The 21903-nt window shown below is 61.3% G+C and overlaps 1 protein-coding gene across 1 annotated transcript in view; it reads right to left on the bottom strand.

Annotated features, from left to right (window-relative positions):
- The window catches only part of SETD1B (SET domain containing 1B, histone lysine methyltransferase), a 33291-nt gene extending 11414 nt beyond the window's left edge, over positions 1-21877 (bottom strand). Inside the window, 15 exon segments of the mRNA XM_074298042.1 lie at positions 544-1980; positions 2297-2785; positions 3431-3563; positions 4354-4628; positions 4708-4795; positions 4912-5085; positions 5996-6793; positions 12943-13947; positions 13949-13996; positions 13998-14159; positions 16877-16989; positions 19667-19937; positions 20651-20746; positions 21182-21351; positions 21702-21877. Coding sequence (XP_074154143.1) covers positions 544-1980; positions 2297-2785; positions 3431-3563; positions 4354-4628; positions 4708-4795; positions 4912-5085; positions 5996-6793; positions 12943-13947; positions 13949-13996; positions 13998-14159; positions 16877-16989; positions 19667-19937; positions 20651-20746; positions 21182-21351; positions 21702-21777 — 5335 coding nt within the window. The 5' untranslated portion in view covers positions 21778-21877.
- Positions 21878-21903: the final 26 nt, after the last annotated feature.

Genomic DNA, 21903 nt, shown 5'->3' with positions numbered 1-21903 from the left:
TACCCTCTGCCTGCCTCAGTTTCCTCAACTGTAAAGTGGGAATAATGGCATCTAGCCTCTCACAGAGTTCCTGGGAGGATCAAAATAGATGTTAACATGCTTTGCCAACCTGAAAAAGCGCTCCCTGTTGTTTCTGCTTGGAGGTGACCAGAATTTCAGGGTCACCTAATCCAATCTTTCATTCAGGAACAGGAGATTGAGGCACACAAGGAGACTGCCTGATTTTGGATCACGGAGACAGCATCAGCAAGGCAGTACTGACTCACCTAATCTAAATCTTCCCATCTCACAGATGGGGTTCCTTAGGGAACTTGCTCAGTAACGGCACTAAGAGGCCAGGCTCTACTTCAGACCTACATTTCCCGGCCCCAAAGCTGCCGTGTTTTCCCACCAAAACTTCCTGGGCCCCAGGGAGCTCAAGAGCAGGGACTCCTGGGGCTGTTTTTGGGTAGCCCCGACGCTTGGCACAGGGCCGGGCACCCAGGTGGAAAGGGCGGACCGCCCGACTCTCCTGGCAGAGTGCCCAGGGCAGGTAGAGGATATAAGGATGGTAGACCCAAAGGGTGTCGTTGAGCCAGTCCATGCCGTTGTCCTGCTGGAGGAGCCGATCGTAGGTGACACACAGGAACCGGATGTCTTCCTCGTCGATCCCCCCGTTCCAGATGTCGTACAGGATGGTCATCTCCTCAAACTCGGAGCGGGCCCGGAAGAGGGGCCGCTGGGGGGACGAGAAGTCAGGGGAAGGCGGGGGCAGAAGGGGCACGACCATGTCCTCATGCCGCTTCTTTGGAGGCCGGCGCCAAGGCAGCTTGGGCTTGCTGAAGCCGCCCCCGTCACCGGCCTCCACGTCCTCCTCAGGCCCCCGATTGGGCGGAGGGGGCTCCTCCAGCCATTGATTCTCAAGCTCTTTGAAAGGGAGCTTGGTGGGCTCATCGGGCAGGGGTGGGGGTGGTGGCGGAGGCGGGAGTGGGGGAGGGAGGCCCCCGTCGTTCCTAAAGTCCAGCGTCACGACTCGGGGGTCTGGCGCCCCGTGGAAGGAGGCAGCGGCAGGGGGCTGCCCTGCCAGCAGCAGCAGCTTGGGGCCCGCTGCCTCAGGAGGCAAGGTGGCGAGCCTTCCTGGAGGCACGTCCAGGGTCAGCACAGCTGGTGGGGAACGTTTGGGCCTCCCAGGCTTCCTCTTGGTGGGAGGAGGGCATGGGGTTGGCAGGGAAGAGGCCAGAGGCAGAGCCAGGGGCAAGGTCAAGGGCAGAGGTAGTAAGGTGGAGGATCGGGGGAGCAACGGACCCGGAGGGAGGGGCAGCGGGACCGGCAGAGGGACCGGCACTGAAAGGGGCACCGGAAGAGAAACGGGCAGGGGAAAGCTGGTTTCCAGGGGGCTGGAAGAAGCTGGAGCACCAGGCCCTGGTCGCTCATCCCCAGGGAGCTTCTTGCCAGGTGGAAGGGAGCAGACAGACAGAGGCAGGGGCCCCACAGCCTCGGGAAAAGTGGGTGTGAAGCTAAAGTCTCGCCCAGGCGTCCGAGGGATGCCCCCGCCACTGAGCCCGGGAGACTGGGACGGGTAAGAGAAGGGGCTGCTGGGGACCTGGGGGGAGCTGAGAGCCAGGCTGCTGGCGGTGAGGGGCGTATCACTGCCCGGTGTGGCTGGCACAGTCTCTGTGCTCTGGGACTTGGCCAGAGGGTCCCGGCCCGGTGTTCGGGGGGGCGGCTCTTCGGGCAGAGGCTCTTCCAGAAGAGGCAGGGCCTGGAGGGGTCTGGCGGGGAACAGAGGCTGCAGCCGAAGGGGCTCTGGCTCCAGGGGGAGGACCACTTTAGGGCCGAGGGGGTGGGGCCGGCCCTCCATCTCCACCTCCCGAAGGAAGCTGCCCAGGGGAGGTGCAGCCTCTGGGGGGAGGCCCGGTGGGCTGGGAGGTCGCTGGAGCTGCAGCAAAGACATGTCCTTGGGGATTTCTGCAGATTCCAGTTCGGCCTCTAACTCTTCCCCTACAAGAAAAAGGGTAGTGGGAGATGGGGATGGAGAGAGAAAGAGGGAGACACAGATCAGGGCTCACATTTCAATAACATTCTGACGTCTCTACGTGACTTCCCGTCGTGGGGGGGGCTAATACGCACGTCGCTGTTCCCATTTCACTGAAGAGGACCCAGGGTGAGCGAGTCAGCCCTGAAGCTGGATTTGACCCGGTCTCCCTCTTGCACACAGGTGGCCTCTTAGGGCGAGGGTCGGGTCAAGGCTGTCCTTGGTCCGGGGACAGGGGACGTGGGGAGGGGAGGGGCCGGGCGGCGGCCCCGGGCTGCTCACCTGAGGCGACCACGGGGGACGGGCTCCGGCGTCTCGGGGGCTCTGGGGGCCCGGCTGGGGTGGGAGACTCGGCCAGCATCTCTCCCACCTGCTTGAGGCCCGGCAGCTCGGCGGCGTCCCCGATGCCCGCCGTCTCCTCGGCTCCCAGGTTCGGCAAGTCTGGCTCGTCCACCACCGGCGTCAGCTCCAGGATGGTCACCACCTCCTCCTCATCTTCCTCCTCCTCCTCCTCCATGGCCAGTTCCCCAGCTACTTGCAGGTCTTGGCTTTCCCCGGGTGCTGCCTCCTCCACTACTTCCTCTAACGCCACTGTCTCCTCTTCCTCTTCCTCCTCCTCCTCCTCCTCTTCCTCCTCCTCCTCCTCCTCCTCATCCTCCTCCTCCTCCTCCTCCTCCTCAGACTCTGAACTTGATTCATAATCTGAAGAATCCTCGCTTTCTTCAGAGGACACAGCCTCTGCCTTGGAAGAGACCATGCTCCCAGCATCCTCTGGGAGGGGAGAAGTAGGGACAGGTGAATGAGGGGCAGCAGGAGGAGAACAGAACGGGGCGACCAGCTCCACCCCCTTGCACCCCGGCTCCCGGAGCCAACCACAGAATCCAAGGAGGCCCCACACAGAACGTTCACTGTAGCCCTTTTATTCTGGCAGCACAAGAGTCAAAGGACGCCTAGGATCGGGGGCCGGCCGAGCGCGGGGAGGGGCGCGGGCCCTGCGACAATGGGGGCTCGCAGCGCTTTGTCCTCCCCAGTAGAGTGGGCGCTCCTGGAGGGCCGGCACCGGCTCTGCTTTTGCTCTTGGCGCATTAAGTGCCAGAGACGCTGGCTTACCCACCCACCGGGCAGCCCTGACTCATGGTTCCGGTCGGTGTCCCTGACAGGGGCGAGGGAGAGACCTTCGACCCCGATGGAGACGGGGGGAGTTCCCAGTGAGGGGGAGCTAGCAGCAGAGCCGGCCCTCGCTTTAACGGGGACCCCCTGGAGGGACATGCGGCCACCATGTCCAAGTCGGTTCCCTCCTCTGATTAAGATTTACAGGGACAGACATCAAAAGCGTGACGGGCACAGCCGGGCAGGTGCCAAGTCAGCCCCAGCTGTGCCCCCGCTTAGCTGGGCCCGGGAAAGATGGACAATCACCTCCTTCAGAGTCTGGCTCCTCCTCCTTCTCACTCAACTCCACCTCTGCTGTCTCTTCTTCCTCATCCTCATCTCCTTCCTCCTCCTCCTCGCAGACCTCCTCCTCTTCCTCCTCTTCCTCCTCCTCCTCCTCCTGAATTGGGGGCGGAGTGAGACAAAAACAAGAAATGGGGTTGGGACCGAGGAACCACTGGTCTCTGCGCGGGGCCGACCTCCCGGACCCACGAGTGCCGTCTCCAGTCTTTCTTGGCCATTTCAACCCGGACGCACGGGGGGCCGCTCAGATTCAAAACAGAGCTTCACCTTTGCCCCTAAACCTTAGTCCCTTCAAGCGTCCTCCCCCCAGAGCCCTCCAGCCTCCGCTCTTTCCCCACTCCCGGGAGACTGTGTCCAGCAGAGACCCCCCCCATCTGGACTACGCTCGGGGGTTGGAGCCCCGCCTCAGGTCCTCAGCCGCCCACGTCGGAGCGCCAGGGGGGTCCGGTGCCGGCCCTCGCCCCCACGGGCCCCTGGGAGGGCTCTGCACTTACTCCTCAGTGGCCCCGTCCCTTCCTACCTTGCTGCCTCTGGCTCCTCAGCGCCCGCTTTAAGGTAATAATAACTAACACTTAAAAAGCGCTGGCCGGGAGGCGGACGTTTCACAGATAGGGGAACTGAGGCAAGCAGAGGTGACGGCTGGGTCCAGAACCCTCCCCATCAGATGCCCAGTGCAGACCCAGCCCCGCAGCCACATACGGGGCTTCTGCTGACCCGGGCCCGCTTCCCCTCCCCCCAGTCTCCCCCCGCTCAGACCCAGGGCTGCCGGAGGCCCCCGGCCCTTCTCGGCTCCGTGCACATGGCGCACTTCCTTACTGCCCCCCGCGCCCTCGAGGGCGGGAAGCTTTGGGCGCTGGGCAGCCAGCCCGGCCGGGAGCGACCCCCACCTTGTCAGAAGAGGTCTTGGCCAGCCTGTCCTCCTCCTCTTCCTCCTTCTCCGAGGAAGACGACGACGACGAAGACAACGAGGACGAGGATGACGACGACGACGAAGACGAGGAGGACGAAGACGAGGAAGATGACTCCTCCTTATCGTCCTCCTCCTCCCCCTCGCTGTCCAGCTCCAGGGGACGGGCCGGCCGCCTCCGGATGCTGACTCCGTCTGGGTCCTTCTTGGAGAGGTCGGAGGGGACGTCGGACATGTCCCTGTCCCTTTCGGACTCTGGGGGAAGGGAGAAGGATGGGGGTCAGGGCGGGGCTTCGTTGGGGGGGGAGGGCGGCCCTAGGAGAGAATCACCAACCTTCATCTTCCTCGTCTACCGAGGTGGAGGGCCGCAGTCTCTTCTGGTCTCCCGTAGAGGCCGGGTCCGGCGGCTCCTTCCTCTTTACCTGCACGTCAAAGCGCTGGTTGGTGCAGGGTTCTGGGGGGGCTGTAGGAAAGAGGGCAGGGGAACGCCCCTCTGCGGCCCCGCGGCCCCTCCCCCTCCCGGGCGCGGGGGTCTCACCTTGAAGGAGGGCAGCCTGATGGCGCCCCGGAGGCCGATGCCCAGCCCCATGCCCTCGTAGCCGAGCCCCTCGCCCTTGCTCCAGTTCTCCAGCAGGCAGGAGGTGAGGCGGTCCTTGGGCTTGGGCCTCTCCTCGTCCTTGTGCTCTCCCGACTTCACCGGGGTCAGGGACGCCTGCGGGGCAGAGAGAGCGGGGCGGTGGGAGCCGCGGCCGGGGCCGGGGGAAGCCCTGGCTCTGGGGGCTGGGGGGCTGGGCTCCAATGTTCCCCGTGACACTTACTACCTGCTGTGTGACCTTGGGTAATTCACTTCCCTTCTCGGGGACCATCTGCAAAATGAAAGAGGGTTGGACTAGAGACTCATCTACGGCTACGTCGCTCCTTCCCGCCGGGACTCAGTTTCCTTGTCTGCAAAGTGGGGCTCCTCCGAGCCTGCCCTTCCTGCACCCAAGTCCCCCTCGGGGGCCGCAGGTGTTCCTTGGTGGGGGGGCCCTGGTGGGGGCCGGTCTGTCGTCCCCCCAACCCTGGGCCTTGCCCCTCCCACACCCTCGAGCAGCTCTCCGGGCGATGCTGACCCCCGGCTTGCTCTGAGGAACAGTTACGGGGGTCGCAGGTCACGCTGGAGTCGGGGGCCCCGAATTCAAATTCTGCCTCTGTGACCCTGGGCAAGTCATTCCCCCTGACTCCCCCCCCCCCCAACAGCAGCAGCTATTACTATCATTCAGTCCGCACGTAAAACCTTTACACAGTATTTGGGGGCTGATGGGATCATTACAACAACCCTGTGGGACAGGTGCTGTTACTCCCATTTTACAGAGGAGGAAACTGAGACACTCTCCCAGTCACACAACCAGCAGGGGGTCGAGGCAGGATTCTAACTTGGGTCTTCCCGGGTCCTAATGCGGGGGACTCCAGCTCACTCCCCGCCCCCACCATGTGGCCAGCAGCCCGCAGGCCCCTCGAAGGCAAGGACTGGCCTGGCCTGGATCTAACCCGAGGTCTCCGGCCCCCGGCCCCCGGATTCTCCAGGGCTGCCCGGGCCAGACCACGCCCCCCCCTCCCTGGAGCCGCCCCCGCGCCCTCACCTTGGCCATGCGCTCCTTCTTGTCCCACCACTCGTCAAAGGCCCGGAAGGCCACCACCTCCACCATCTTGCGGTTCAGGTCGCGCTTCATGATGGCCTTCAGCTCCTTGACGATCACCAGCAGCACGCCGTCCACCGTGGCCTTGTGGGGGTCCTCCTTCTTGGGCATGTAGCCCGGCGGGGGCACCGAGGGGTCGAACTTGGGCAGCGGCGGCCACTGCTGGCCCCGGCCCATGGCGGCACCCACCGAGAAGGGCCGGTAGGGGGGCAGGTTCACGAACTGCATGCCGCTGCCCATGAAGGGCGGGTACTGGCACATGCCCTGGCCCTGCATCATGCGGCTGAGCATCTGCGTCTGCATCTGGAAGGACATGGGCATCCCGGCCCACTGGCCCCCCAGCACGTTCATCATGTCCACCTGCATCATGGGGAACATGCCCGGAGGGAAGGGGGGCAGCGGGGGCAGGATGTGGGGCGGGGGCACCCCCGGGGGCGGCGGCGGCGCCGGCAGGGGCGGAGGCGGCACCGTGACCGCCGGATGGGTGGGGGGCGGAGGCGGCGGCGGCGGCGGGGGCAGCGGGGGCGGCATGGGGAAGCCGGGCTGGGGGGGAGGGGGCGGCGGCGGCGGCAGGGGCGGCGGGAAGCCGGGGGGCGGCAGGGGGATGGCTGTCGCCAGCACGGCCGGGGTGGTGACCGAGGAGTTCACCACGATGGGCTTGGGGCAGTCGGCGCTGGTGATGGGCGCGGAGGGCAGCTCGTCGTCGGAGATCTCCATGTCCTCCCCCGAGGACTGCTGACCCTGCAGGGAAGGGAGACGGGAGAGGTGGTCCCGAGGGGCCCAGAGGTGGACCCGCCGCGGGGAGAGCCCGGGGCCCCCAGCGACGGTCGTTTCCGGTTCCAGGAGGACCTGAGGAAAGGTGAGGGCTCGGGACCCCCATCTGTCCAGTCCAGAGAGAGCAGTGAGACCCGGGCCCGTCAGGTGGCGCCCCTCAGTGTGGCCAGTCGTGAGGGCCCGGGTGAGGGCCCGGAGATGGAGGGAAAGGCCCCTGGCGCCCCCTCACTGCAGCCCATTCTTCAGCTGGACCACTGCGCCCTCAGGGAAGTCAGGTGGGGGGGAGGGGGGTCAGGCAGACAGCAGAGGAGTCAGGTAGATCAGGGAGGGGGAGTCAAGAAGGCGGAAGAGGGAGGAGCCAGGTGCCATCTGAGGTCGGGACCAGAAAGAGCCGGCCAGGAGGTCCCAGAGGATTTGAAGTTAGAACACGGTTCAAAGTCAGCTTCCGCCATCACCTCCCAGACTCCCTGACCTGCTTCCCCGTCTCTAACAAGGGGGGGCAAGACTCGGCCTCCCGGGCCCTTCCGGCTCGGGTTCTGACCCCCCCACAGGAGGTCGCGGTGCTCCCATGAGGTGCTCCCCATGCGCGGTGCTCCCATCAAGACACACTTCCCTAGAAGGTCGCCCTCAGACTGAACGGGCGGGACAGGAGGCGGGCTCCCCACGTGCCGGGGCCTGTTCCGAGCGAGCAGAACCTCAGGGACCCCCAGCCCGCTGCGGGGCCGGCCAAGGAGGGATTTCCGCAGGCAGAGGGGCGGCCGCCCACAGCCCTGCTCTCCCTTCCGGTCCCGGGCCTCCGCCCAATACCCGCGTGTGGGAGAGCCCAGAGTCCAGCCCGAGACACAGCGGGGCCCGCTGACCGCCGGGCTCTGAGTGTCCGCACCCAGGGGGCCGGAGGTCAGGAGGGGTTCTTATAAACCCCTCAGCTAAGTCACAGGCGGTCCCCGGGCCCAGGATCATGCTGCTGGCACCTGTGGAGTGCTTTGGGGCCTGCAGAGGGCGCTACAACACCCCCCCCCCTCCCCCGTCATTCTTCCCATTGTACAGATGAGAAAATGGAGGCTCGGAGCCCAGCTAGCCTGGCTGGCTAATCAGTCATTCTCTCCCAGGATGTGTCCCACCCCTCCCCCTCCTACCACTGGGGGGCCGGACCCAGTGTCCCACCTTCACCTGCCCCCCTCCCCCGCCCCGGCAGGAAGGAAATCTGCTGGTTATTTAAAGCCGCGTTTGTCGCCAGAGCCGCGGGAGAGTGGGAAGGAGTGAGAGTAAATACACCCCCTCTCTCACAATCCCTCACACACAAGCCGCCCCACACCCTGGGGAGGGGGGCGAGCATGGGGGGGAGGGGTGTGTCCCCTCCCCCCGGCCGGAGTCCCGGAAGGACCGGCCTCCGCCGCCTCAGAGCTCTGGGGCTCAGGCTGCGGTGAGGCGGGAGGGGGCGCAGCTGCCAGGTCCCTCCTGGGGCCGCCCCGGCCGGAGCCACGCCCCCACCCCCTTGACCCCCAGCCCCAGCCAATCGGAAGGCGGCTCCCGTCCGGGCGCAGGCTGACAGACAGGGGAGGCTCCCGTCTGCAGGGGCTCAGGTGCAGCCTTTTAATTGGGCTCTGGAACGGGGCACCTGGCGTCAGCCCGGCAGGTGAGGGGGAGAGATCCCGCGGCCTCCAGGGGGCCGAAGCCCCGCCCCCCCGCCTCAGACCGCGCCCAGACTTCCTCCCTCCCAGACGGTCCTCCTTTCCTCCAATCACCAGAGAGCCTCAGTTGCATCATCTGTGAAATGGGGTCAGAGACGATCCCGGCCCTAGGCTGAGGAAACCCTCCGGACCCCAAAACGTTCCGGGGGGGGCGGGGGTGATTCTGGGGGAGGAGGAACCTTAGTTTCGGAGGACTGGAAGGCCCTCAGTGGATCTGCTCCAGGGAGCACCCCCAAAATCAGCGCACTCTCCCGGGAGCACCTCCAGCCGGGAGGCCCCGGCTCTCCCAGTGAACAGTGCTCTGGGGCTGGCCGCCTCAGGCTGAGCTGCAGGCCCGGGATGGCCCGGGAAATGGCCAAGCGCCCCTGCGGGCCCCCCCCCCCCTTGGTCTCCGCCGCCTCCCCGGCCCCTCCCCCGCCCAGAGCCACCCGGGCTAATTATAGACTCATTAATTACTCGGGTGAGGGGAGGGGAGGATGGGGCCATTAGGGGAGGAGACAAGCTCGCCCCTCTCGGCACCTGGCAGGTCCCTGGCACGCCCTGCGCGCGTGCTCCAGGGAACCGGGAGAGAAGCGGATCCCGGGGTCCCAGGGGCCCAGTCCCATTACTGACACTGGCGGAGGGAAGCCCTTTCCTTTCTGGGGGGAGCTGAGGAAGGAATCAGCCAGTCCTCGCCCTCCCCCAAGTGTCCAGTAAGGCAGAGACAGAGAAACAGAGACAGAAATTCAGAGAGAGAGACAGAGATACAGAGACAGAGAGATACAGAGAAAAACAGATAGAAGAGAGACAAAGAGAGAGACAGAGACAGGGGAGAGAAATTCAGAGAGAGAGAGAGATACAGAGACAGAGATACAGAGAAAAACAGAGATAGAAGAGAGACAGAGACAAAGGGAGAGAGAGAGAGACAGAGACAGAGACAGGGAAGAGAGAGAGAGACAGAGATATAGAGACAGAGAGAGAAACAGAGATAGGAGAGAGACAAAGAGATAGAGAGAGAGAGAGAGACAGGGGAGAGAGATACAGAGAGAGATACAGAGACAGAGAGAGATACAGAAACAGGAGAGAGACAGAGAGAGAGAGAGATACAGAAACAGAGACAGGGGAGAGAGAGAGAGAGAGATACAGAGACAGAGAGAGATACAGAGAGAAACAGAGAAGAGAGACAAAGAGAGATACAGAGACAGAGGGAGAGAGAGACAGAGACAGGGGAGAGAGATACAGAGAGAGACAGAGACAGAGAGAGAGAGACACAAAGTCAGACAAGAGAGAAGAAAAATGGAAAGACGCAGGCAGACCCAGCTAGAGGAGAGGCCCCTGGAGGGGGGTCCAGGCCCACAAGTGTCTGTCTGCCCCGCCTCTGTTTCAGGGACCCCTGGGGAGGAAGGGGAGGGGGCCCGCCTAAGACAGCCAGAACCGAGGCCCTGCAGGCCTGTGGCTCCCAGAGCCAGCACATGGGCCACCAGAAAGGGGGGGGAGGGGAGGAGCGTGGATGGCTGGTTCTTATGTTCCGCCCTCGAGGGGCCAGAATCTGACGTTCCCCATTTCCAGCTTCACCCGCCCAGCGCCGACCGGACGACTCCCTGGATCTGCTCCCCCTGCCCGGCCTCCCCCGCTGCTCGCCCCCTCAGCCGCCCCCTCCTGACCCGCACCCGAGCCCCAACACTGAGCAACAGAGTATCCAGCTGGCGGCCTAGTTTTAGAAAAGGGGAAACTAAGGTCCGGGGAGGTCGGGGATCCAAGCTCTAGAAGGGAAGAGGGCTCCCCGGCTGCCAAGTCCAAGGACGACAGGCCCTTCACCCTGCCCGTGAAGGCCCCATGTCAGGCCTCCGACGGGGGGCCGGGTCTGGGCCATCCGGCCACTTGCCCTCCACGGTCACTAACGCTCGGGCTGGACGAGTTCCGGGCTGCCAGCTGAAGGCCGCGGAGGGACCGTGACCCAAGGCCGAGGGAGCACCGGCAGGTCACTGGAGCTCTGGCTCACGGGCCGCTCCCAGAATCATACGGGTCAGAGCCCCCGGATTTAGCTCCTTAACCTTTCTGGGAGGGTCCCGGACCCCCCTAGCACTCATGGACACCCCCCCCAAGTGCAGTAGTTGCTTAATAAATGCTTACTGGAAGATTAAAATAAAGTCTGTAAAATTACCAAGGAAATACAACGTCCCATTCCCCGCTCTAGGTTCACAGAACCCTGAAATCCATGCGTGGGCCCCAGGAGGCCCGGTCCTCCGGCCCAGGCAGGTTTGTTACCCAGGCCAAGCACCTGCCCCTCGCTCGCTCTGGCCGGCGGGGTGCTAAGTGCTTCACTACTATTATCTCCTTACAACAAGCCTGGGAGCCGGGGCTCACTATCCCCATTTTACAGATGAGGAAACCGAGGCACTAGATTACGTGACTTGTCCAAGGCGACAGTCAGTAAGTCTGAACTCAGGTTTTCCTATTTGGAAATGTACCTGGGGGCTCTAAGTCCAGGAAAAAACTGCCTTGGGGTCCCACTGACCCAAACACACTCATAAAGGTCATCCACAGCCCATCTCCTTCCCCTGCCAGGCGGCCCACTCAGGAGATGACCCCGGCCCTTACCCTACACTTAGGCAGTAGGCTTTGGGGGGGTAGGGTGAAGACCCTAAGACTTCTGAGGGCAGATTGTGGCTCCCCCCACTGAAAGAAACAGGTCAGACTGGTCTTGGGGGAGAAGGTTCCCTTTCTCTGTCTAAGGCTCACCCCCTGGCAAACGGACGCCACACAGTTCCCAGCGAAGCCCGCTCCATCTGGAGATGGGCCCCTGACCCTTCCCCTCTGCCTCCCCTCCCCAGTGGTTCCAACAAGGACAGAGTGTTCTTCTCCCGAGGGAGCTCCGGACCATAATCAAAGGCCCTCAGGGCCACGGGCCACCCACGGGAGCAGAGCGCTCCAGTCCTGGGTCCCCTGGGCCGATGGCCCCGGGGTGTGAGGGACGAGTGCTCCTGCTGGCCGCTGGGGAGTTTGGGACAGCTCGGGCACCAGGGACAGGCAGAAGCCCCCTGAGCCCAGCCACAGCCCTTCTGTCCCCAAGTGATCGCTCCCTACGTCCCTCCACTGCCTTCTTCCTCCCCCGGGGTCCCAGGGAGGCAGCGACCTCAGGAAATCCCCCTGCTCTCATAAGGCTCGAGGGGTCCCAGGTGGAGGTCGCTTGGCCCGGCTTGGGCCAGGACCCTGACAGAGTGAGCGGGGGATGGGGGATGACATCTTCCACGCTCTCCTCTGCCTCCTTGGGGAGTCTCAGGGGAGGGAGGAGGATCCCTGCGAGAGCCCGGCCCCCTGCTCCATCTGCCTGCCTCAGGACCCTGAGCTCCCCTTCAGCAGCTCCTGCACCGGCGAATCCCACCAGCCCCTCGCTCACCACACAGCTGCCCCGGGGAAGCCCCCGGGCTCTGCTCCCCATTACTGAGACCCCTTAGGCAAGGTCCCCTATGAGGGGGAGCACTAAAGTCTCTTCCAGCTCCAGACCCATGAGTGTGAGCATCTAGACAGACCAGAACTTCCCATGGGAGGCCCGGGACCTCCACGGTCACAGTTCCTCTGCTCCCAGGAGGCCAGACCTAACAGATATGGCTGGGGGCGGAGGCGGGGTGCGAGCAAGTCTCAGCAGAAGGCCCAACCAACTTCCTAGGGGGCCCTAGGGGGGACCTGGCTGGGGGAGGGTGAGACAGTCCAAAGAGGAAAAGGATGGACTACAGAGTGGCCAGAAGGGAGAGGGAGATGTCAAACTGACCCCTCAGTCCTGGTCCCTCCCTGTCACCAGATAGGACCAGAGTCCGCTCTCAGAATGCCAGGACTCCCTCCCTATTCCCTCTGCCGCAGCTGAGAAGGGGAGGAGGAGGTGGGGAAGCCAGGAGGTCGTCTCCCCATACCCTTTGGCAGCACCTCTGCTGCCCAGAAGCTCTTGGTGGCCCGGGGATGGACACCCCAGCAAGGGCTCTCTCCCAGCCTCTTCCTGCGGCCCCATGGGGTCCCACCTGAATCTCTCAACATGGCAAGGGGAAAGGGGATGGAGAGCCATCTTCCCAGAGGGACGTCCTGCATTTCTCTGCCAGGGCGGGGGGTCCCCACTCTTGCCTAAGCTCAGAGTGAAAGGTGGAGAAGGTGGAGGGTCTGGCACTGGGAGAACCCCCCCAGCTGGACCAGATCCCGGGAACCGAGTGGAAAAGCTGAGGAGACCCCAGACAAGCTTTGTCCAGCTAACCCACCCACAAAGGGGCCGAGTGCCAGGGCAGAGGTGCCGGCTTCCAGTCCCGGCCCTGTCATTAAGGAGCCGGGACCCACGGCCCATCACCGCCCTGCTGGGGCGGAAGAGGAGGAGGGCAGTGGAGCCCGCTGCCAGAGCCAGCTCCCTGGGAGGGCCGGTGGTCCCAGGTTCGCGTACCCCCTCCGGCCGGCGCCACTCACCTCATCCATCTTCTCCGAGGCGGGTGTCCTCTCCCCGGCCATCTCCTTGGCCGCGTCAGCCCCGTGGCCCAGAAGTCCGGCTGGGTCAGGGGGGCCCGGCTCCGGAGGGGGCCGGGGGCCCAGGCCCAGGCCCAAGTCCTCCTCATCGTCCGAGTCCGGCAGCGGGGTGGGACTGATGTCCTCCAGGCCCGTGCTGGAGGGCCGAGATGAGGGGGTCTGGCCTCTGAAGCCGGGCTGGGAATTGGAGCCGAAGGCGGGCAGGGGAGAGAGCTGTGAGGAAGAGGAGGAGATGGGGCTGCCCTCCATGCGCAGCTCTGTGTCCGAGTCATGTTCTCGCAGGAAAGGAAGTTTGGTTCTCTGCTCCTTCAGTAGCATCTCAATGCGGGAGTCCAGGCTGTCGTGGGGCTTCTCCGAGGCAGACGGGGAGGCCTCCAGAGTGGGCGTCCCGGGGCTGTTGCAGCGCTCGGGGCTCCAGCCAAAGCTGGGCCCCCCGCCGGGCTCCAGGCTGTTCAGCTCAGGGGGCGGGGGCGGCGGCGGCGGTCCCGGGGGGGTCTCGGGCCTCTCTTTGGCTAGAGGGGCGGCGACGGCTGGGGGCTCGAGCGGGGGCTGGGCCCGGCGGTACTCCCCACCGTCTCGGGCCCCCTGGGCAAAGGCTGGCAGGGCCGCCGGCTCCTCGGGGTGCGGGGCAAACAGGGCCGGGGCCTGGTAGGGGGAGAAGGCCGACTTGTAGTTGGAGCCGGTGTGGCCCACGGGGGCGGAAGGGGGAGTGTGGGAGTACTGGGGGGTCTCTGGCTGGACGTGGGGCTTGTAGGAGCTGCCGCCGCCCCCGCTGGCCCCACCGGAGGCGGCGGCCGGGAACGTGTGCTCCGAGGAGCGGAAGGCCCCGGATGAGTTGTGGACGTAGTGGTGCTCGTGGCGGCGGTTGTAGGCGTCCGTGAACTTGGTCTCGTGCCGGCGGGCCTTGTAGCCCGAGTCCTGGCTGTAGTGGTAGGAGGGGGTGGGCTGGGCGGCTGGAGTAGCTGGAGTCTTGTGAGAAGGGGGTGCCCAAGCGGGGGGGTGAGGGGCGTGCACTGGCCATAGGAGTTGGGGGTGTCCAGGCGGCTACTGGAATAGGCGGTGTCGTGGGAGAAGGGCGTGCTGCTGTTGGGGGTGACTGATGCCGAGGAGCCCGCCGAGGCCCCGCTGCCATCCTTCAGGCGCTTCAGGGCATCTGTCAGCTAGACGGGGGAGAGACACGGAGGCCTCAGACACGGAGGCGGCCGGGGGCCAGATCCCCTCCCCAGGAAGCCCCCCACTGGGTCCCAACTACCGAGACACTTCCCCCTCCAGGAGATGATCAGAAGGCAGGCCTCCGTCACTTCTGTCCCACCCCGGGACCCGCGGCCCAGAGCAGGTGCTTGGGAAATATTCCCCATCCCTCAGAGCCCAGAAACCCACATGGGAAGCCTGCCCTCTCTGTGACACGTCCAGCAAATCCCTTCAACTGTCTGCCCCTCCTCCAGCCCAAGTTGCCCTGGGGACACATCCCCATGGGTTTGTCAGGAGAGATTGTTTCCTGCTCCCTAAATCTCTGCCCAGGCAGTAAACTCTAGGTCTGGGACGGCATCTTCCTTCGCCCCTGCCCTTCCTGCCCTTCCTGCCCAGTCACGCCACCAGAGGCCGAGAATGACGAGAAAGGGCTCACGCCTCATGTCTGCAAAGAACCTTCCTCACAATAGGCCCAGTTATTACTGTTTTCCCATTTCCCAGCTGAGAACAGCAAGGCTCAGGAAAGCAAAATAAGCAAACACAACCAGCCAGTCCTTTCTCAGAGAGAATACGAACATCAGATAAGGAAACCAAGGCCCAGGTAAATGGAGTAAGTCAAGTAATTAATTAATTTTAAATTATCAGTAACACTAATTTAGAGCTAGAAGGAAAAGGGAAGTGGAGGGAGAGAGAGAAAAAATAAACTTACCCAAGATCAGAGAGGTTGTAAGTGAAAGGCTGGGATGAACTTATAGAAGGCAAAGGCTAGAGTTCAGGGGTGAGGGACCCTGTAAAGGGCCAGGGGTCACTGGGAAAACACACACACACACACACACACACACACACACACACACACATACACACACACACACACTCCAAACCAATCTTAAAACATGATCTTATTCAGGGATTCTGGTCTACTGGATTTACTGGGGATCGAGAAGGGGACAGGGTCAGCAGAATGACCCAAATCCCCTCCAGCTGAGCTTTGCACCCTTTCCCCAAAATATTTTTGAAAGGGTTCCCTCTATCAGAGAGGCCTTCCTGAAGCCAGCTCCTGGGAAACTGAGGCACACTTAACAACTAATTCAGCCTGGCAAGGCAGGAGTCCCTTTATAATTCCCAGGGATCAGGGAGAGGGAAAGAAAAGGGGAGGAAGAAAAAAAAAAAAAAAGAATCCAGATCATGCCAAAAAAGCAGAGACAAGAGTTGTGGCAGAAGATCTCAAGGGAAGTCGGAGAATATCCAGCGAGGAAAACACAAAGCCAGATGGTTGTTTAAGCAACTTCAGAGTTCTAGTCCCTGCTCCCTCTTCCCTACCTCCAAGGCAGGGCCCAGGGCCAGAGTCCCTCCTCGACCTTCCTCCAAGGAGGCGAAGGCAAGTCGAAATGTTTGTCCCATTATGGGCCCCTCATCAAAAGTATGGGCTCGTAAGTCAAATCACCATCACGGTCCCTGCAGACTTCTAACAAATCTGGGGCACATTTCGCTAAAATAAGTGGCTTCCCTGGGCTTCTCCCTGGTCCAGAGGCAGCTGCTGGAGGGAGATGTTGCTCAGGGCTTAAGGGACAGCCGGAGAGGTGACACAGAGCAAGACATTTTTCCCCCAGGTTGAAGCTTTTGGATAAGTTTCTTGGGATGTATGGGGGGGAGGAAGGAACAGGCATTTATTAAACACCTCCTACATGATCCTCACAACACTAGGAGGCAGGTAATACTCTCCCTAAGATAGTTAACTATATTATTAAGGGAAACGGAGGCAGGCAATAGCTTGCCAGGGGGCATACCCCTAGTCCGTGTCTGAGGATCTCGACCTCCCTGACTTCTGGTCCAGCACTCTGTCTGGAGCACTCCCTAGCTACAGGATCAAAAAGGTCCTTCAGCAAAACTGGGGCCACGGAGGGGATCAGCAGGGAGAAAGAATGGCCCTTTCTAAGCTGGGGGACAGACCAAGGGACCTGGCCGGGCTCGGGAGCCCTGGGAGAAGCCGGCTGGGGCACAATATGTCGATGTTTGGGAGAATTTCTGCATTTAAAAAAGGGGGCAGAAATGGGTCCCTGGTTCGGGTCCACGGGGATCCGGACCACGTCTCGAGTGAGCGGCTCAGGCGTCAACAATGGGGATGGTTAAGGGGCCTGGGGGTCTAGTCATTCTGCCACTGCGGGTTCTGGGGTAAAAATCTCATCTCCCTTTGTGAGCCTCAGTTTCCCCGGGTTTAAAACAAAGGGTCTGATTTAAGAACGACCGACCAGCCTCCGTGGTCCCCAAGGACAGGGTCCAAAGGGGTTTTCACACGAGATTTGGGAAAGAGCAACCTCCCCTTGAGACTAGAATCACTTTGGACAGGAAACATGAAGAAGAGACTCTAAAGCCAGGAGGGAGAAGCCTTTCCCTGGGACTAGTTCAGAAGAATAGTATTCTGCTTTACACACTCATTCTTATCTAAACTCCACAACAGAAGTAGTGCTAATATTACCATCCGCATTTTACAGATGTGAAAACTGAGTCAAACAGTCGCATGGTGTCTAGAACAGGCTCAGAAACCAGGTCTTGCTTCCTTCACACACACACACACACACACACACACTCTCTCTCTCAATCAGCCCCTGCAAGGGTCAGCTAGGGCTGAGAGAAGTTGGGAGAAAGGAAGGAATCCTAGGCCCCCCCAAGGAACCAACCTGCTCACCTGCAAAGTTTTATTGACCGTTGGAGAGGTGTCCAGCTCGATGCCCACCGGCAGGGTCTGGGGGGTATAGAGGCCATTCACCAGCAACTCGTAGAATCGCATCCGAGTTTCGCCTGCGCAGACCACGGGGAAGAAGACGTCTCATTAAGTGAGCAGGGACGACCCGGCCTCTTACCTCTGCACTGAATGCCAGGGACCACCCAGGGCAACCCAGGCTCTAGAGGGACAGCTGTGGAAATAAGGGATGGAGCAGTACAGGACACAGAAGGGAAAATAGCCTCCGAGTCCATTTTTCTCTCTGATGACCCCAAATTGCCAGTGATCCCCACCTAGCCAGGGGTTTGCTTGGAGAGGGGAAAGGCCCCAGCTGGGCCCACATTCTGATCCTATGCCCCCTTATTCTCCTTCTCCCGAAGGGCTTATGGTCCAGGGAGCTGGGAGGAACCACACAGGTGCTCCCTTTGCTAGGCTCCTAGATAACTCAGCTCCTCTCCCTTCCCGTTCTCAGATATCCTGAAGCTAAGCTCACCACTCCTCCCTCTACAAAGCCATGGCTGTGACCAAATGCCCTCTTCTTCTTTGGGACCCCCAAGTCAGAGTCAGGGTGCTGACGTAGCCTTTGACTCCTCACACTCAGCTAGAGGACTTTAAATGAACACATCTACACCAAACCTATTCTGTGGGTGCCGGGATCCCTCAGATCTAGGGGGGGGAACACGAGGGAGACCAGGCAAAGTACAATAAACTTTTTTTTTTTTTGAAGATACTGTTCAAAGAGCTCTGGGATGAGGGCACAAAGCCAGGAGCACACATATTAGGGGAAGTTTGATTTTTTGAGGGGGAGGGAAGACAAAAATACACTACCACCACACAGCAGTAAAAGGAACCACAATATCACAGACGGACACTTGCAAGGGACCTCAGAGGCTGTCCAGTCTGACCAAATTTTACAGAGGAGGAAAGTGAGGTGCAGAAAAATGGCTTGCCCAACTGAACTGGGTCCTGCTGCCAATCACAGCATCTCAAGGTTACCAGAAGTAGCCTCTGAAGCTCCTAATCCACACCTGAACAGATCCCAGCATTCATTTATTAACAAGCCCAATGCCCATCTGCAAAGCTGTGCAGCCCCCAAATTTCCCTAGCTTTCCTTCTTTCCCTCCAGCCTAGGGCTGGGGCAAGTCTTGCCCCGGCCCCGATCCCTAAAGTGAAGAAGGTAACAGGCCCTTCTGCCAGAATTACTGGCCCATGGAGCCTCGCAGCTGCAGACAAGCCAGACCGGATGGTGAGACCTTAACGATCAGTAAACCTGGGACCCCTCTAGGACAGGGCTGAAATATGCAAAGCATCTCCATTCCTTGAGTTACAGTAAACTTTCCTCTTTTCTTGAAATACACCCTCAGTTCCTGGTATCTTCAGGCCCTTTTCGATCAGAGTTGATTTATTTGTGAGGACGTGTGTGCATGGGGACAGGCCTTGCTGAGAGATCCCACCTTCGCCCCCTGGGTCAGAAGAAATGGTAGTGGGCCCATTGGTTCTGGACTTAAAAGTTACTGGACATTAGAAGGAAGGGGGGCAGAAGCTGAGACAGGAAGAGGACTAGATTTTAGGCTCCCCGCTCCCGTCACTGTGCCTAGCCTTGGGTTAGCTGACAAAGGGGAGAGGAAGATCAGAGTGGAAGAGCTGGCAGGGATCCCTGGGCTGCAATAACAAGGACTAGCCTCTTCTGGAGGGGGGGGGGGTAGTTCCTGGATTTTTAGGCCTGTTCTTTTCCTATTCCAGGTATCTACACTGACAGTGCCCTGAAAACGAGAGAGGCCAGTCATGGGCAGAGCCACTGCTGCCCAGCCAGGGCTCGGGCCACCCAGGAAACGGCTCCGACTCGGGGGAACGGGAGGCTGGACAGGGAAGCGGGCACACTCTGGCCATTTAGATCATCATTCCTCCCCATCCATAAGAATCCTATTCTGACTAAAACTCTGAGAAAGACCACAGACAAACCCTGAAGCCAAAGTATGGGGGATCCCTGCCACAGGCCAGAGGGTCCTAGAGAAAGAGTGGGGGCCGGGAAGCAGCCCCCCCACTCCCAGCCCCTCCTCTTTCCGGTTTTTGGAGCAAACAGCAGAGACACGGGCTTGTTTTTTTTTTCTCACAGGCGGGATTCCTGCAGAGAGGAAGTGCTGCTATCCCTTTAAGAGGGAGTGAGGCAAGAAACTCAGTTGTCAAGCCCTGTGCGGGATTCTGAAGCAGCCCGACTTCATCATTCACTATTTATCAATGAAAGAGCTGCCCCGTGGGCTCCCGGGAGCCCGGATAGGTCGCCCGCAATTTCATCCCCTCACTTTATTTACAGAGGCCCCCTCAGTCACATCCCCCCCTTTCCACAGATACAAACACCCCAGTAAACAAAAGGGGGCCCCAAGAGCACAGGGGACCATTAAAAACCAAGATACAGAGGTTTGTGGGGGGGAGCCAGGGAGGCGCTGGGGGAACAGGGGGAGCCCAACTGGGGCTAATTTTCTGAGTGGTCCCGGTGGGGGGGGGGTGGCCAAAGACTGGAGCATTTTGTAAATTACGGCTTGTCTCCTAGCAACGAACAACACATTGGGCTCCACGTGATTCTGCCCCGGGTGGGGAGGGGAGAGGGGCAAAAAATAAAAAGGGGAGGAGGTTGCAGAGGGGGGAAACATAGATTCCCTAACGCAGAAGCCGGGGAAGGGGAAGCAGTGAGAAGAGGAAAGCCGAAGGATGAGACTCCCTTCCCCCCCCCCAGCGTCCCCAGGATCTACCCACCTTTAGTGTCCAGTTCCACGTGAATGATGTTGCCCATGACAGAGGTGTTGTGTAAATGCTGCACGGCCTCCCGAGCCCCCTTCACGGTGGCAAAGACCACCTTGGCAATGCCCAAGTGCTTCTTGTTCTTGGGGTTGTAGAGGATCTCCACCTCCTCCACCTCCCCATACTTCTTGCACATGTCGGTCAGGAAGTTTTCCCTGATGTTGTCATTCAGTTTGGCAAAAGTCACCTGCTTGGGAGGCACCGGCCCCACGTAGAACTCATCGATCTGGAAGTGGGGAGGGAGGGCCCGGCACGCATTTCGGGGAGGAAGGGGCGATCCGGGTGGGAAAAAAAAATCCAAATTCAGAAGAAATGCAGAGACTCGCTCAGAGGCAGGTCACCGCCCCCTCCCCCCACCTCAAACCTTCTGGAGGTAGAAAATAAATAAATAATACACACACTTTTTTTTTTTTTTCAAATGCACGCGGGCGGGGACAGAAAGCTGAGGATTAAATCGTTTGGAACGTGGAAGTCCTCGGGTTCGGAAGGAAGGGGGGGATATGAAACAGTTTCTCTCTCCTTCCCCTCCCCCTACTTCCCTGACGTAGGACTCCCCCCCTGCTCAAGGGCCTTCCCCCCCTTTAAATGGAAGGGGAAGGGTAGCCGGGGAGGGGGTGTTCCCTGGTGCCAGTGACACCCCCTACCTCAAGAGCTGCCCCCCCCCATCGAGGGATGTCTCTGGAAACACACCCCCCTCCAGGCCAGTGGGACAAAGTATCCAGAGCCTCCCTCCCTCCCTCCCCGCCGAGTCTACAATCTGGATGGTTGTTGCAATGTTGACAGCAGAAGCCGGGCAGCTCTAAACACCAGTTTGTCCCCCCCCTCCCCACACACACACAGACAGGCGGGAACCGGGGCCATGTCCTTCCCAACGGTATTTTAGAACTCGGGGTAATCCCCCCAAGTCGAAACTCCCCCGACTGGGTTAGGGGTCACTACCTTGAATTTGGGGACACGAAGTTCCAACTCCTTGGTTTTTGTCCATGTCCTTCTGACTCTCGGGTCCTCGATTTTCACCGAGAGAAAGCACTGGGTCTGGGGGGGGGGGGAGGGAGGGAAAGAAAAAAAAAAAAGAGTTCTGAGATTGAAGGCAGGGGGGTGGGGGCGGGAACACACTTACAACTCCAGAGAAATGTGGCCAGAGGAAGCAGCCCCTTCCCCTCCTAGCTCCCTCCTCCCCCATGTGTCAAAAGTCAGGAGCTGAAAGAAGGGGGTGGGGGGGAACACAAACCCGGCCGGACTGAAGGAGGTGGGCTGGGAACCTGACAGTTGAACACTGACCAGGGGCGGGGGGGGGGGGGGGGGGGGGGCAGGGGGGAGCTACTGAGGGCTTCCCCCTGACGTTTCCCCTCGAAAGGGGAGGGGGGAGGTCCCGGCAGGTCCTGTCGCCCTTTGGGCCCTGGAAGGAGGAGGAGGAAGGAGGGGGGTGCAGCAAGAAAGGAAGAGGAGAGACACCCCCCCTCTACTCACAGCCTTGCTGAAATGCTGTCCATCGTAACGGTAGAGTTTATGCTGCCCCTTCTTCAGCTCGGGGTCAATAATCAACTTGTAACTTCTCCAATGGTGGTTTCTTTTCTCCCCCGACGGTCCAGGCTGCTGGTGGTGGTGGTGGCTACTGCTCTCCATGCCGTTAACCCAACCTGAAAAACGACCGACCCCAAGTTGTGTCTCTCCCGCAGCGGCAGGGGCGGCTTTCAAAAATTAAAAAAAAAAAGAGCCCCCCGAAGCCTCCCCCCTCCCCCCGGAGCCTTCCCCGTCTCCACAGAACCGGGAGGTGATTTCTGTAAAAAACGCGATCGGAGCAGCCAGCCCGCCCGCCCGCCTGCCCGCCAGGCAGCCAGCCGGCCAGCCACCAGGCTGCCCGCTGCCCCCTTCCCCGGGCGGCCGGGAGCGATCCCGGGCTAGGGAGCAGGCAGCGGCGGCGGCGGCGGCAGCAGCCCGAGATGAGCGGCGGCGGCGGCGGCGGCCGGGGCAGGAGGGGGAAGCTCACTTGAACTCTGCTTTTTGCCATGATCTTCGGCGTGGCTGCTCCCTCGCCCCCCGGCCCGGATCCCTCGGAAGGCCATGGTGCCGCTGGGGCTCGGGGCTGGGGGGTCGCGGGCCGCCGCCGCCACCAGCCCGCTCCCGCTCCTCCTCCTCCCAGCCACCCCCCCAGCCTGGCTCCGCCGCGGCCTCCACTGGCCTCTCCCGGG

The sequence above is a fragment of the Sminthopsis crassicaudata genome, chromosome 1 (assembly GCF_048593235.1).
Source record: "Sminthopsis crassicaudata isolate SCR6 chromosome 1, ASM4859323v1, whole genome shotgun sequence".
Classification (NCBI taxonomy): domain Eukaryota; kingdom Metazoa; phylum Chordata; class Mammalia; order Dasyuromorphia; family Dasyuridae; genus Sminthopsis; species Sminthopsis crassicaudata.
The sequence above is the reverse complement of the archived record's forward strand: the minus strand, read 5'-3'. Positions and strand labels throughout refer to the sequence as shown.